Here is a 16305-nt window from a genome sequence, read left to right as displayed (position 1 = left end):
GGTGATTGTTTTTATTTAATTTATTTATTTCCAAAAGTTGGACGGCCAAATTACACGTGCCGGCCTCCGCATTCACAGACATAAAACCCGTCAACACGGACTGGGGGGGGTCCCACCTCCACTGGGGAGAGCGACTCTCGTGATTTGCTCTCCTGCTTTAACAAGATCTGATTTTGCCGTCATGGAGTTTCTGTTTGGCACCAACACTTAATATTTTATAATAGATGAAATTCTACTCGCTTTTCATTTTTGTTTTGACAAGACAAGTAAGCTCAAAAAATTGGACTTAATACAATCAATTTCTTTTTCTTTCGCTTTTTTTTTTGTGGCTACACGTGGCAGCGTTCAATTTCGGGAACCTTAATTTTGATTACCTATCATATCTTGCAAAAATTATAAGAATAGATAATCTATTCTTTATTTTTTTTAAAAAAATATAATCTTTATCTTTTTAAAAATATTCAGCAACTAAAAGAGCCTTTTATATATTGAATCAAGTGTTTTAATTTTTCAAGCGAGGACGGGTGGCAAGAAATTTCTGAAATATCACCTCAGCCATGTTAGTACATGTCCTTTGAGATCTAAGACAACTGAAATTTAATTTACAACTCAATTGATTAAAATTAATTTCGATGGCTTTGCAAAAGATAATCCTTTTCGTAAGTGATTCGCCCATGCATCCTTTCAATTTATGAATCATCAACACCCCCCCCACCAAAACAAAAAAAAGTAAAAATCGTTAGTGTTGTAGAAAGCACAAAAGAATCTTACGTAAAATATACATACACATAATTTATCAGGGAAAAAAGAATTTACTTCTTTTGAGTTTTAGCAACCTTCAAAATCTTCCTTGAAAATGTCATTATTTATTATTATTTTTTTTTCTAATATCGTACATGTACTCTTAGATTTACACAATTTTTATCAAGGATGAGTGTAACAACCAACCTAAAATAAGAACAATGCTATTAATGGAAACAAATCATTGCATTAGTGAACTTGGACGGTTGGGTACAACAAAAACAACCAGAGACATAAGTTTATAAATTCTCTTAGCTGCAAAAAAAAGCAACCTTAAACTTATTTACATCGTCGGACAAACCGTATTAACCGGCTCATCACTATCCGTCCATCCCGCTCCAAGAAATTTAGCTTTTAAAAAATATATTTAAAAGAAAAAAAACCTATTAATTCATTTCCATCATAAATGTTAAAAATCAACGGTTATTAACTACTCATGCGTCAACCACTGGTGGGGCCAGATTAAGATCGAGGTTAAGAACCCTTCTCGGTTTACAATCAACGGCTGCAACCGATGATGATTCAGTTTCAGTCTCATTCCGTACCGCACCGTTAAACCCAATTCCAGCGGAATCGAACCGGACCGGATAAACCGAACCCATCAAGTTCGATCCCCCAAACCCGTTAAGAAACAAAACAGGAGGAGCCGCCCCGGTCACGCACCCACCTCCCAACGCCACCACTCCCGGCTGCTGATACACAAACGGAAACCGACCCACCAGTCCGTTTCCACTGCCAAAACAACCCACGTGGCGCGTGACCTCACGCTCTACGTTGGGCTCCATCGGCGGAGGGCTGGACGAGGACTCCACGGTACTGCTCTGGCTCGGGCTCTGCTGGTTGTTGCTATTCTTGTTGATGGCCACGATTTCGCTGGGTAAAGGGAAGTTCGTTTTGGCCTTCGAGCCGCGAAACTCACGCGCCGCGGCGTCGTAAGCCCTGGCGGCTTCCTCAGCGGTATCGAAGGTGCCAAGCCACACGCGGCTCTTCTTCCCGGGGTCTCTTATCTCGGCAGCGTATCGGCCCCAAGGCCTCTTTCTAACTCCTCTGTAATGCACCTCTTTCTTATTGTTGCTCCTGTTGTCAATGTTTTTCCTGTTGCCACTAATTGTTCTCTCTTTTGGTGCCATTGTTTTTTTTTTTCTTTCTGTTTTTCCCTTTGAAAGTGTGTGCTGTTTTTGTTTTGGAGAGGAAAGGGGGGGCAAATTGTGGGATTTTATAAAGGAAGTTGGGGAAAAAGAAAGGGGCAATGTGGTTGTGGTTGTGGGGGAGTGCGCGGTCAATGCGGGATTTGACTGAGGCGCCGCCCAAGCGAGTGAGAGAGAGGGGACAATATGATAACGTTGTTTGTCTTGTGATACGTGGCACGCGGGATTATCGAGACAAGCGGCGGGCTTGAGGTACTCTTTCATCCGTGCCGGCATTTGCCTAACGGTGTCGTTATTGCCTCCCTTGACTTTTTGCGTGATTTTTATATACATGTACACACGCTCTCTCTCAAACGCGCAAACATTAAACACCACGCTCCTATCCTATGCTTGCATTTATTTTATTTTATTTATAAACATCCCCTTAAAATATATATATTTGCGTGTTTGTGAATGTATAATATTAATTATTAATTATCAGCTATATGTCAAGAAATGTTTTGAAATGACTTTTAGATTTGCTAGAGCTTTTCTTTGAAGTTGCATATTGTATTCATGGATTGCCTATTAAAACCCTCCCAATGCAGAAATTTATTCTTTTAGGATATAAATTAAACCTTGATTCTTTAATTAAAATCACTTATTACATAATTAAGCAAAACATTTTACTTGCATTTTTTGTTATTTATCTATAAATATTATCCTTTTTTTTTTTAATAGATGAGCATACGAGACGTGATTTAATCAGATTTTTATAAGGTGCCGATATTATTATACTATAATTAATGAATACCATCAAAATATTAAATTGATTTTCCACCTCAGTAAAAGACAGGATTATAGATCATAGAAAGTTTAATGCACGCCACAGTTAATGGCGTGAGAAAGTAATAAAGGTTTTGAGTGGATTAGCTGACGATTAATTCTTAACATCTGTCAGTGTTGTCAGCCATCGCCGTCTCTCTCTGAATTAAATTTAAACCTATGGAATCGCTCTTTTAGACCGACAGCTAAAAGAAGTGATCATAACAACTACTTAAAATGCGCCACGCGTCCCTTTTTATGCTCGACGCGTCCTTAACGCCAGCTCCCCCGTCAATTGTTTCGGTGTTATCGCCTAATTGCGACTGTCTTTGTCCAGTGACAGATTTTCTTTGAGCGCGTGGATTTGAAATGACTCTTACTACCGTGTTGATGCGCGTGCAGTGTAGTGAACGTAGTACTCTCTTTGCGATTGGGGATTGATCAAAACGAGATCCCGGAGCACGTGAGCCGTGCCAAACAAAATAGTTAGTTAATATATGAATTTTTTTTTTCCGTATAGATAATTAAGATATATAAATTCAGCACAAATTGATGATGAATCGAGATTCTAAGCCATTAAACAGCTAAGATACCGCACTTTACTGACACGTGTTATGCGTCGGCTGCTTAAAGTTGTTGAACAGTGTTAGCTAATAAGAGTAGAGATGGCAATGGGTGCAACAGTAATCGGCACGATACGAATATATTTCGACAGGGCACGTGGCACGATATGATATATATGTGGGCTGCACTGAGTCAGATTTAGAATTTTAGGCACGCCGGCCTTAAAAGTAAGGCACAATTAGAGATGAGTTAAGCATAGCACGATAAAAAAGGTCCGTAATAAACACGTTTTATGTTTAATGAAGGTAAATTTAAAATTTTATAATTTTATAAATAGCTTGAAATTAAATTTTTTAAATTTATTTAATTCTTAGTTAAAAAACTATAATTGATTTATATTTATAATTTATTAAATAAATATTTTATGTCATGATTTTAAGGAATAAAATTATAAATATTACAATTTTATAAATATGCATTAATATTATTGTGAATTATGATCTATGACTCTATGTAAGTCCAAGTTATGTATCAAAAAAAAAATCCAAGTTAACAATTAAGTTAACCCTTAAGAAAAATTTATTAATATTATTGTTGTTAAGTATTAAAAAAATTCTAATACTATAAGGTCAAACTTAGTAAGTAATATTACGTTCTCTTACTATTATTATTTTATTATCATTGAATGTGGATTTGAATTTTAAATTTTTGATTCTATTAAATTTGAATAAAGGGATAAACCTAAAAAAAGTACATAAACTAGAAAAAAAGAAGACCAATAGCTTGGCATGTGCTCTTAATTTTTTTTTTTATAAAAAAAACTTATCGGGTTTTTTTTTCTTAGGCACGACACGAGTGGACACGACATGTATTCGGGCCAGGCCTTAGTAAAAAAAAAATTAGGCACGGCACGACACGAAACACATAGTGGGCACGGCACGGGCATGAGCACGCATGGGCCTTACTTTGTCAGCCCGACCCATTGACCATCTCTAAATCAGGGAAATGATGGGGTATTAAAATCTTATTTTAAATAATATGGCATGTGAAATGCCATTAATTAACTGGTTAGTGATATTTTATAAATTTTAAGTGAATTATTTATATTATTTTATTAATTAATGAATGAATTACATATCATTGGAATAAAATTTAAGATGTAATAATAAATATCGATGGTAATTTTAGAATAAAATTTTGAGACATAAAACCACCGCTCTCACTGACCTTAAAGTCTTCAGTTTTGCTTATCTGACTGACTTTCTACAGTCGTCATTGCGGGGATATAATTTCAAGTTCTAATCGATTGTAGTAAGTAGCCATCGCCCTCCAGTAGTAAAGAGAGGGAGCTTCTCTCTCTGGCAATGTTATTTTATTCTCTGTCCATAGCATTTTTTTAATGTAATTTTCTTTGTTTTTTTTTTCTCTTTTTTCATTTTCATTGCATTATCCTTTTATATTTTTATAGTTGGATGTTGCATATCTACCAATTTTGAGGTTCTTTCGATGCCAGAGGTGGTGTTGTTTCAGCTTCTTTATCAAAATTGTGTCAATGTTCATATCAGGATGACATGCCTGTATTTGAGTCATTGAGGGGTTCTAATAGTTGTTGCATTGAGAACTTGGTGGTTGGGATGAGCAAACAATGGCATAGGACAAGGGTTTATCAAGAGGCCTTTGAGGATTACTCTAAGAGAGGCAATTTTATTTGTTGTTTGTATTTTGTTTTAATATTATGGGACCATTTCAAACTATTTTTGAATGCATGGTGGTCTTGAAGTCAACTTACTCGTTCATTCTCCTCATGTTTCTATGATTCTTTATTATTGATAGGGATTATCTCTACGTTCCCACCCTGTTGACTTCGTGTCCTTGACCAATTCATGGCCTTGGCCGAGAGTTCCTAATTTGCCACCTCAACGAATCCTCAATTCGTACCTAATAATCTTCGATCCTACCTTTAAAGGATCCGATTTTTCTCTTGGAGATCTTGTCCCCTCGAAGTGGTGCAAGTGATTACTTTCCATATCAACAGGTTATAATGTCCAACAACAACAAAACCAAGCCTAGGAAAACTCTTCTTTCATTCTTTACTAAAGTAGATGATGGTAAATCATCAAATGAGAGAAGTTATATGTACAACATTGATGCCTCAAGTTCTCCACCCAAGTATCAAAGAGTCGAATTTGAGAAAGTTGATACTTCATCTACTATTGAGACCTTTATTTAGAATGTAATCCCCAATTATATTTTTTAATGATTACTTTTTCTATTAACAAACATGAAGATGTGCAGATTGTGTATTTAATTATGAGACCATTTCAACCTAAGCTACAAAACTATCCATTCACTAAACATGGCATACAAAATCATTGATTTTGCTCATCGACCACAACTCATATCAATTACGATATCTAATGAAGTGCATGAGGTACAACTCTTTTTTTTCTAAGTTGAGTTCTATTTTTAACATTGCTAGTGCTTCTTTCAAACTTTATTTTGAGTTCAAATCTATCAAAGAAAAAGAAATTATAGATTTGATAGCTTTAGAATAGCTTAAGAGTAGTGTCGGCTGATCAAGTTAGAACTTTACAAAGGGCCAAAGATACTTGTTTGACCTGACATTTTATTTCAGTTAATACGTTTATTGAGAAGTTTGGTGCAACTTTTGAAGTTTTAGGAAAGATGATTAACAATGGATCTAGTCAATATATGCGTGGAGAAGCTAAATGTCCATACAAGGAGCTGATCAATCCTTTGAGTTTGTGTTCATTTAGCTTTTGTTGAATAAATTCCTTGGAATTTTTGACATAATTTGTCGATCATTACAAACAAAATCATTGGACATCATGAATGCTTTGAATTGTCTCAAGTATAAAAAGACTTTTGTAAGAGTTTTGAGAGAGTAGATGAATTAATTTTATTAGAAGTGTGGTATCCTTCCGCGAAAAGTGAAAAATATGATGTTATTATGCTTGATATAAGTGTTTGTTATTCAGAAGGGCGCTCCTGTTAACAAAAAGAATATGTTACAGTTGAACATCATTGTCACCTTGATAAATTTAACGCTATAGTAAATTTTCAATTGATGGAGTTAAATTGTAGATTCTTTGATCAAACTATGAACTCCTTACTTAGAACTGGACTTTGGTTTCAATTGATGAGCGCAAATAATTTGATATGGACGATATTTGCTCTCTTGCTAACAAATTTTATCCTCATGATTAATTTATTCCAAATGAAGTGCTTGCTTTGAGAAGAGAATTAGAACATTATAAAATTGTTGTGCTTTCTCATCCTCGGTTTCAAATCATTACTTTCCTTTCTTAGCTATGTTGATGATTAGTTGAAGCAAAAAGGTCACAACATCATTTTTTGATTGACAGATTAATTCATCTAGTGTTGACTTTTACTGTTTCCACAACCGCAATAGAGTATGCAATTTCAACAATGGAATTTCTCAAGATATTATTTTTTAGCAAGATGGAAAATGAGTTTTCCCCCCCGATTGTATAGTTATCTATGTTGAAAAATAAATTATTGATTTTATTGACTCAAATTCTATAATTGATGATTTTTATAATTCGAAGCATCAAAAAGTACAACTTGAGTAATGGTTTTGTATTTGAATTATATTTTTATTTTATACTCCTTTCTTTTATAGTTATTTTTGTTTACAATATGAATTTTAGGGATAAGACTCCTAATATTCTCTCCTTAATAGGTGTATTTTGTCAGTTATGTATGAAATTTCATGTTCACTTAGTATAAATTTATTGTTTTTTTAATTTTACCCCAGGGTACTATGAAGGCTTGTAATAAGGAGCCATAAAAGTCGGATGTTGCCGTGAAACCAAAGTTAATGGGTAAAGTTCAAAAGATAATAATTTTGTTAAAAATAGTAAGAGTCACAAGGTTTCTCATCAATACATCAAATCCCTTGGACACAGTTCAAGTGTTTAAGAGTTGTGGCTTAATGAAAGCTTAAATTAGTAACTACTGCTTCCAAACAATAGAACCATGTTTTAGAATTTGATCCATATTTTATATTACCAATACTTAATAAATTAACCTAGTTCAATTTGACAAAATTACCACAGGGAGAATGCTCCTGAACGAAGCATAAATCTCTTCTTTGTTCCAAGATCCAAACTAATTGCTGATGCTTGGGTATATGAACCAAAATAATGGCTTACTAAATCCAATATTTATATTGTTGAAGTCAACAAATTATTGGTGTAAATTTGTTGAAGTCAACAAATTGTTGATTTTGTAAAGCCAAAAAGAAAGAATGGGGGATGGATTTGAAAAATAATAATAATTAAAAATTATATTTTTAATTATTTTATTCTTAGCATAGTAATTCATTTCTCCTATAAATAGCTAAGGATTTCATTCATTTGAAATCATCCCAAATTTATTAAGCTTATAAGTTTCTAAGCTTTTGAGAGAAGTGAGAGAAGTGTGTCTGGGGAATTTATCTTTTCTGCAGAGTGTGAGAGTACTGGGTATATTTGGGTTTCTGGGAAGTGAGATTAGTTACTCAAATATTTGTACTCTATTAATTGTTAAATAAACAATTATTCTTTCTTGCCTCCGTGGATGTAGGTTTAATTACCGAACCACGTAATTCTTGTGTCCTTTATTTTTCTATAATTATTTGGTGCGTTTGATTCCGCATTCCGCGCACAAGTGGTATCAGAGCCGACGGTTCATACTTGGGGGGATATGGCACTGTTCACGTATACGGTACTATTCCCGTATACGGTACTCTTCACATACGGTACTGTTCACGAATACGGTGGAGACGACCATTTGTACTTGGGAGACAGTCTATTGTAAGTAATGTGTATTTTTGCATGTCTAGGAAAGTTTTGTCAACAAAGGCAATAAGAGTCTAAGGATTTTGGTTTTTAATTGGGACCGAGTTCCCGTCCAGTTTCCTGGGAACTTTCTTGGTGCATTTATTCACCCGAAATTAACATCATAGAGACTGTTTTTCAAGTGGAAATAGTTCATTGAAAAAATGGTAGAAGGTGAAACTTCCAGAATTGGAGAGAGATCTATCGAGACTATTTCAGGAGACACTTCAGGTGGGAGGCGAGATTTGTCAAATCGCTATTCAGCATATGTTATAGGAGGCCAGAAGATCGATGTTGAAAAGTTTGATGGGAAAATCAACTTCGGCATGTGGAGGCGCGAAGTTATGGATGCCCTTATTCAAATCGATCTCGATGTTGTTCTGAAAAATAAAAGACACTTGTATGATGAAGAAAATTGGGATTGTATGAATGAAAAAGCCTGTGGTTAGATCAGATCTTGTTTGACCAAGGAGGTGAAATACTTGGTGAAAGATGAGGAGTGTGCGGTGACTTTGTGGTGTACATTGGAGGAGAAGTACTTGGTGAAAAGTCCTGAAAATCGCCTTCATGCAATGAGCCAAATATATGGTTTTCGAATGAAGCCTGAGGTGTTAATGCACGCTCATGTTTCAAGATTTGAAAAGTTACTTGCTGATTTGAAGAATCTCGATGAAGATATTAAGGATGAAGTCAATGCTATGATTCTGTTACACTCACTACCAGATGAATATAGCCATTTTGTGACTACTTTGATATATGGGAAGAGTGTGATCGTTTTTAAAGATGTTTGAACAACATTGACTAGCTTAGAGATTCGGAATAATGATAAAAATTCTTCGTAACAGTATTCTATCGCTAATGAACCAAGATTCACTAAACTGTAGCCCGTGGAAATACTCACTATAAACTAACTTAGATGCCTTAGATTCACTAACTTTCCAAATCCTTGAGGTAATATCTTCCCAAAACAGAACAATTTTCCATCTCAAAATTTTGCAAATTAAATCACTCACAGCACGTTTCAGGTAATTCTTCTGTGTTTAGTTGGTTCTAATTAAAGGCATAATTTAAATTTTTTTTTAAAAAAAGCCAAACCAATTTAAGGAATCTCAAATTTATTGAATTTCTATCTCCTTTGGAATTTCATGAATCAATCTCGTAGCCAAACCATCATCGCCAACTAAAGCCAACAACAATTTAATTAATTCATCTTCCTCTATATTGTAGTCTTTTGGAAAGACATCACAATACGAGAAACATTGTTTTATTGCGGGTGGCAAATCATTATAACTCAATAAAACTGGAGCTAAAACACCTCTTTCAAACTCTTCTAATTGCCACATCTCACCATCTAAAATAATTTGCCGCCCTTTTGAGGTTCTTTTAAACACCAAGAGACTCCCGATAGTTTTGGTAGCAAGCGGAGCCTTTACACTTGCCAAATTTTTTTCTATATACTCCAAATGAGGTCTATTGAAAAAAGCTATTTGTTTGAATAATGACCAATATTCGTGTTCAGATAGTTCCTTAATGGAGATAATATCAGTTGATTCCATCATTTTGGCAATTGTCTCCTTACAAGTAATAACTAAAATTTTACTTCCACGTTGTCCAATTATTAGACGACGTCGGAATGACTCTCATTTATTGTAATCTTCTGTTCTCAAATCATCTAAGACAATAGATTTTTTTTTTCTTGCAGTAGATGTATATATGCGTTCTTTAAGTGAATTTAGTTCCCCTAAATTTGGGGTGTAACCCTTTAAAGCTTCAAAAATTACTTTTGCAATCCTAAATTCACAATAAGGGTCCGATACAAACAACCATATCCTCTCTCTTTTTTCTTTTTTTAAGGAAATACCTTCTAAAAAGTTTCGTTGATTTCTTTCATCGTCTTAGCAATGTCATGACGTAGAAGCACTTGTTTGAAACCAAAACAAGGGAGAAAAAGAAGGAACATACCGGCTTCCTAGAAGCCTTGATTGCAATTTGAGCGTTGTAGTGATCCATTGATCACTCATCCAACACACCCTCCATGTCGTAGGATGCCTCTTAAGCTGATCGGGCAGAGTCTAGCACCTCCCTCCTTCACTTGCCTTTGCTGTGCATCAACCACAGCTTGAATGGCTTCAGAATTGCCTTGCAGCACTTTCATTTCTTTTTTAACGCCCTTTACAAGTCTCACTTGATCTTTTGCCTCATCACCAAATGTTGTCGTTAATAAGTTCATTTGTGCTAGCTTTATAAAATTTCCTTGGAATTCGCATTCCCCATCGTGAGCACTAATTGCTTTACCTTTTCTGTTTGACAATGCGTCGTTGCTTTTATTTGTTATCATTGATGTTTAGCTATTAAAGCATATATATACCCATCTCTTGATTTTCTTGACTAATTCTACTTGATCTAGCTTTTATTTGAAATTTGTTAAAAAAAAGTTATCTTGTTCCCACTTCTTGGAAAATAATTAATCATAAGCACTCATAAGCACTTGTTCTTAGAGTATCACCAAAAGACTTTTCAAATAAGATTTTATTACTTATTTGAAGAGAGCTACATCAACATTTAAGGCTCCAAAAGACACTCCAATTAAGATTCTTCAAATAAGAAATGATCATCTCTCTTCAAATTTGAAGAGTTACTTTCTCCCTCTTCAATTTATATTTTATTACTTTTTGTTGAAAAAAAGAGAAATGTGTTTTAATTACTATTGACTTTTCTTTTAAAAAAATAGTTATTTAATTAAAATAATATTAACTCATTTATATTTGAAGAGTCTTTTGGAGAACAATATATTTTTTCACTCATCTATTTGCCACATAGGTAAGCAAATGAATATTTGAAGAGTAAAATTTATAGAGCCTTTTGGAGATGCTCTTAGATGCCTTTTGATGAACTTGTAATTTTATATGTAAAATAATCAAATTTTGTTTTTTTGGAATTTCCCGTAAATTATGGGTAGTTTAAGAGGAAAATAAATTATAACATCAATATGTAAATAGAAATCAGTTATGTTCCCAAGAAACTACGCCCAATAAATCACTCGTTCTATTAGTATCCATTAATTCCTTCTTCTCAAAGCAAGAAATTTGCATAATTACATTTACATCGATCATGGGAATGGTGGAACCAATTATTAGGCATTTAACCCGAGAGTCAATCTCGCATAATACTATAATTTCAAAGCAAGAAATTTGCATAATTACATTTACATATGATTACCTTTTTTTTAAAAAAAAATGGAATCTATTCTTTTCTGGCTTTGTATTACCATTGCAAGCAATAATTAATTAAATGATAATGTTAGGGAAACTTAAGTTTTGATGTTAGGTGTCATTTATTTTATTGGATAATGAATTTCAATAAAATTACTTAACCATTATCTTGTTGGGATTATGTGATCTTTTAAAGCATATTAATTTATTTCTGATTAATAAAATATTTGAGATATTTTTCATATTAATTTATTTTCTGATTAATAAAATATTTGAGATATTTTTCAATTGCATAAATATATTGAATAAGGTTCGTTTAATCATATTATATGTATTTATGTGATTATTATATGGATTCATAGAAGACATAAATACAAGTTATTTTATGATTAAATAAATTAAGTTCGTAGTTGATTAATAAAGTTGAGCGCTCTATTTATGTTTAGACTATAGTAAATTCATTAAATGATTTATCTTAATCATGTATGAATTTACTAATGTAGTTTGACTACATTGAGCTGGATCACATATGAGATTTAATTAATCTTGAAATGACTGTCAGACTTATTAAATTTCATAGGCATTGATTTTATTGTAATCTTAATCTTGAGTTAGTTATAATTTCATGATTGTAATTGTTATTCCATTTAAATTACCAATGGACACGAAGCATTTGTAGTCAAGATTACCCAGTATCTTGGTGGGAGCAATTATGAATATTGGAGTTATAGATTAACAATATAGAATTTGTACAACACATTTCTTGATGGGTTTTCGGCACTTGATCATAGAATTCTCTGGCCAGAGTGTGTCAACATATTTATTATGTTGAAAATAATCATTAGAGAAAATCAGTAAATATCAAGGAATAAGATGTAATTAAATCGATTGGACAGTTGAGATATCGATTTAGTTAACGATGTGGTACAAATGATTATACAGTAAAGAAATCAATGTGGCTTGGGACGAATTATTATTCGAGCATACAATTATGGAGGTCAGTTCCAATCTTTTAGTGGAGTAGATTTAGAATTAAATAATTGAGCTAGTTTAATTACAGGCCTAATTATTGTAGCCATTATTGTATGTGCTCAAATGATCCCCGGGTTAGCTCATTTAATTGACTGCACCACTACTGGATTAATAAGAAAGATAACTAGCTATTTAGGTTAAAAGACTAAATATATTATTTAGTGGGAGACTCCATTAATATTCTTGAGTGTAAGGGGCATTGTGTTATTTTACAAGGTGGGACCCTATAACATAAGAACAAGTAACATGACTTTTGTTTTAATTATTTTTTAATTTAAATCAAATGGGATTTAATAAAATTAAAAAAATAAATAAAATGGGGCCTAGGGTTTCCACTAAATAAAAATATAAAAATGCTTATTTTCTCTAAAGAAAAGAGACAGAGAGCCACATTATACAGTTCAGAGAAAAAAAAAATTTTCTCTCTAATTTTGAGAGAAAAGTTTTCTCCTGCTAGTTGCTTTTAGTGGTGATAAAGACGTCCATACGTCAAGTGCAGATCAAACTTGAGTCATAGTCTGGAAGATTTTTTTGTGGTGGATCGTGATCTAACATGAGTGGTAGTTACAGATCGTGATCTAACAGGAGTGGTGGTAACGGATCGTGATCTGGGAGCCTAAATCACTTCAGCGAAAAAAACCAAATTGAATTTTCAATGTACGATTTCTAGATTACAAATTCTTATATATTGTATGAGAGCGATCCTAAAATTTTTTATAAAAATATTTAAAAAACTGATTTTTCTCGAACACATCTAATAAATGAATACAAAATGAGATATTTTGTATAGAGATATTTATTGCTCATATATGCGTCGCCATAGACAAAGGTTTCGGCCCTTAACACGATTTGGTCACAATCAACTGAATCAAGAGCAAATAATCTTGCCTGCAAGCACGCACGCACGCAATGGTCAAATATTAGAAATCAGTCAAATTCTTTCCAGCTATGAGATAATTCTCGGAAATAATTGTAACATACTGTACACAATTTGCATCATCGAAGATATAATAGAAGTTATACATTTGGGACCTAGTACCTACAACGTAGATAGTAATCATATTAGAACTTCATGTTCTAATTAAAAAGGGTTAATTCTGGTCAAGACTATAGAACATATGCTAATAGAGATGTTCTTTTCTCAGTGATGCCAACATTATTACATTTAAAATGAGATTATGTTTCATCATACAAAAATAAATAAATAAATAAAGATTTCATGGAGTCAGATTAAGTTGAGAGGCTGCAGCAATCCTCCTATTTCTCTTTCTATGGTGCTCTCCATAAATCTTACAAAATTTATATTATTTAAGACAAAAAAAATTAATCTTCTGTAAATTACAATTAATAGTTTAATTCCATAGTGCACACAGCCACTGAACGTCAGCGAGATTTTTTTTATATTTAAACTTATAAACATAATTTTCTTATTGGTCAACTATTACTAAATAGGGATAAATGAAATAACACAAATCAAATGTCTTTGAGAAACTTTAGATTCTTAGTTTTATATACAATTTCTCATCTTGTATAAATGGATATAAAAGAAATAAACTTACTTAAAAAAAAATATTATTGTTCATTAAAAATGCGAGCATTATTCTCGTTTTCAGTGACCATTTCTTTGACTAACAATGTTTTGTTTCCAGGGATTCGAATTCTATGCAAAGGAATCAAGATTTCACGTTCTTCTCTGTTTAATTCGGTTATTAATGAAAAAATATAGTAACAATGAACTAAACTATTATCACGCATTATAAAAAAAAATTATACAAAATTCATAAATATTCTAATTACCACGTTGAAATTTATAAAATGACACCAATGCCACTTTAACGTAGTTGAAATGTATAAAGCGTATGATATAAATAAGGTCGCAATTTCTTTTTCACATTCCTATTATGTTTTTCTCACACAGATATAATGCTTTTTTTTCTTTTTTAATGTCAAAATATAATAAAAACCCAACAATTCAAAATCTCATTTCTTGCCATTTTTTTTTAATTTACTTTCTTTAGTTTCTTCATTCTTTTAAATTTTATTTATTAATATACATTCAAATATTGGAGGAAACTAATTTAAGAATTCATATTATATAAATAATAATCTCCTTGGGAAATTAACAAATCAACATCAAGGCCACTTCGGCCTTGGCCGAAGTGGTGGGCTGCTGCCCTCACAAGCATTGTGAGGGCAGCGGTTCTAGCCCCCACAAAAGCATTGTGGGGGCTAAATGTTCTTTATATCCTTCTCCCTTGCGAAATGCAAGTGGAGTATGGACATCCTCTCCTGTGAGAGGTTATTTGTATTGGGCATGTACTTCATAGAATTCATTGTAATAATGTAAGTCCCAATCATGTATATCTGATTGTAAATATCAGTGTAATATCTCTGCTACAATAAGCAGTTGTTGTAAATATCTGTGTAATGCAGTAATCTGATGATTAATCAGTCTCAAAAAAAAAAAAAAAACAAATCAACATCAAGATCTATCAAACAGCCGCCCACAAATATGAGAGCCTGTCCAACTCTGACAATATTAGACAGTTCTTTTTAGGTGTGATCTTGGTTAAAATGAAAAAGAAAATGTATAAAAAAGAAATTACTCATGTTTTACCATATAACACTTAATACTACCACTTATTAAACTTAATTATGCAAATGAAGAGGAAATTAACTTGATAATTGAATAATTTGTGTGTTTACTGCACATACAACCGCACACAAATATTTTACCTCTTCAATCCATCTCTGTTTGTGTCGGTTATTTCCCTGCCTTTCAGAAAATCATTAGTGATTGGTGCCTTTTTTTGTGCTAAGGCAAAAATATTTCAATCGTTGATAATGTAATGTGAAAACCTACAAAAATAAATAAATAAATCAGTTTTTTATGCTATTTTTTTAAATATAAAATCAAATTTCAAATTTATTTTTTCTCCACTTAAAAATTTCAGAAGAATTAAGTTAAGATTATCCTTTTGTAAATTGATTATCTTCAAATCACCTCCTTACTCTCAATAATCACAATTTAAAAAAAGGAAAAAAAATTATCAAGCAACTTCCATTTTTTCTCTTAACTTCCATTTTTTCTCTTATCTTTTGAATAAAAATGGAAGTAACTTGAGGTTTTTAGAAATAAGGGGGTTGATTTGAAGATAGTTAATTCACGAGGAGGGTAATCAAAAATTTATTTATTTCAGAATATATATAAATTAGCGGCTAATCTTAAAAAATAGAGAACAAGTATATAGTAAGTATATAGTAAACATTGAGTTTTAAAGATGAGTTTGCGTAATTATATGATAGGAAATTTTGTATTGAAAAAAAAATGAAATGATTAAAAAAAATTTAAGCCTAGTTTTCACCTAGCTTGGTGCCTTCACAGATGTTTCGCACTCCACGGACAAGAAAAACTATTTATTTTACCATTTTGAAATCTATGCAAATAAATTGACACAACGGGGAGCGAAAGTGGATTGATAGGATAACTGAATACTAAATACAGCTTTAGTATCGAACCAAGTTAATGCGACAAAATTACACTCTAATCGAAGCGTGGTTAGATCTCATTTTAATCCAAATGACTTAATGGGATTTTGACAACATTTTAAGTGATATTAGATGACGCTCTGATCAAAATAACTTTACAAAGGAGAGACCTCAAAGTTTTCAATGAGGGACACAAGAACTCCTTTTAACTATAATACCCTTTAGCCCTATTAACTAAAAACGATTGACTCTAATATTTTATAATAAATAAAAATATAATATTAAGATAAATGTAACAATTTATAACTTTAAAATAATTTCAATATTTAAAAAATATTTTAATACTTTATAATCTTAAATTATATTAAACTAAATTTTATAATAAATGGAAAC

At 32.4% G+C, this 16305-nt stretch overlaps 1 protein-coding gene across 1 annotated transcript; it reads right to left on the bottom strand.

The window, feature by feature from the left end:
* Positions 1 to 968: 968 nt before the first annotated feature.
* LOC18052831 (ethylene-responsive transcription factor 9) lies at positions 969 to 2079 on the bottom strand. Its single transcript, XM_024191939.1, has one exon. The coding sequence runs from the start codon at positions 1929 to 1931 to the stop codon at positions 1236 to 1238; it is 696 nt and encodes a 231-aa protein (XP_024047707.1). The 5' UTR covers positions 1932 to 2079; the 3' UTR covers positions 969 to 1235.
* Positions 2080 to 16305: the final 14226 nt, after the last annotated feature.

The sequence above is a fragment of the Citrus clementina genome, unplaced genomic scaffold, assembly GCF_000493195.1.
Source record: "Citrus clementina cultivar Clemenules unplaced genomic scaffold, Citrus_clementina_v1.0 scaffold_2, whole genome shotgun sequence".
NCBI lineage: Eukaryota > Viridiplantae > Streptophyta > Magnoliopsida > Sapindales > Rutaceae > Citrus > Citrus x clementina.
The sequence above is the reverse complement of the archived record's forward strand: the minus strand, read 5'-3'. Positions and strand labels throughout refer to the sequence as shown.

What these genes read in the sequence shown, in the direction of transcription:
- LOC18052831 (XM_024191939.1), bottom strand. Translation starts at nt 1,931, where the DNA reads ATGGCACCAAAAGAGAGAACAATTAGTGGCAACAGGAAAAACATTGAC.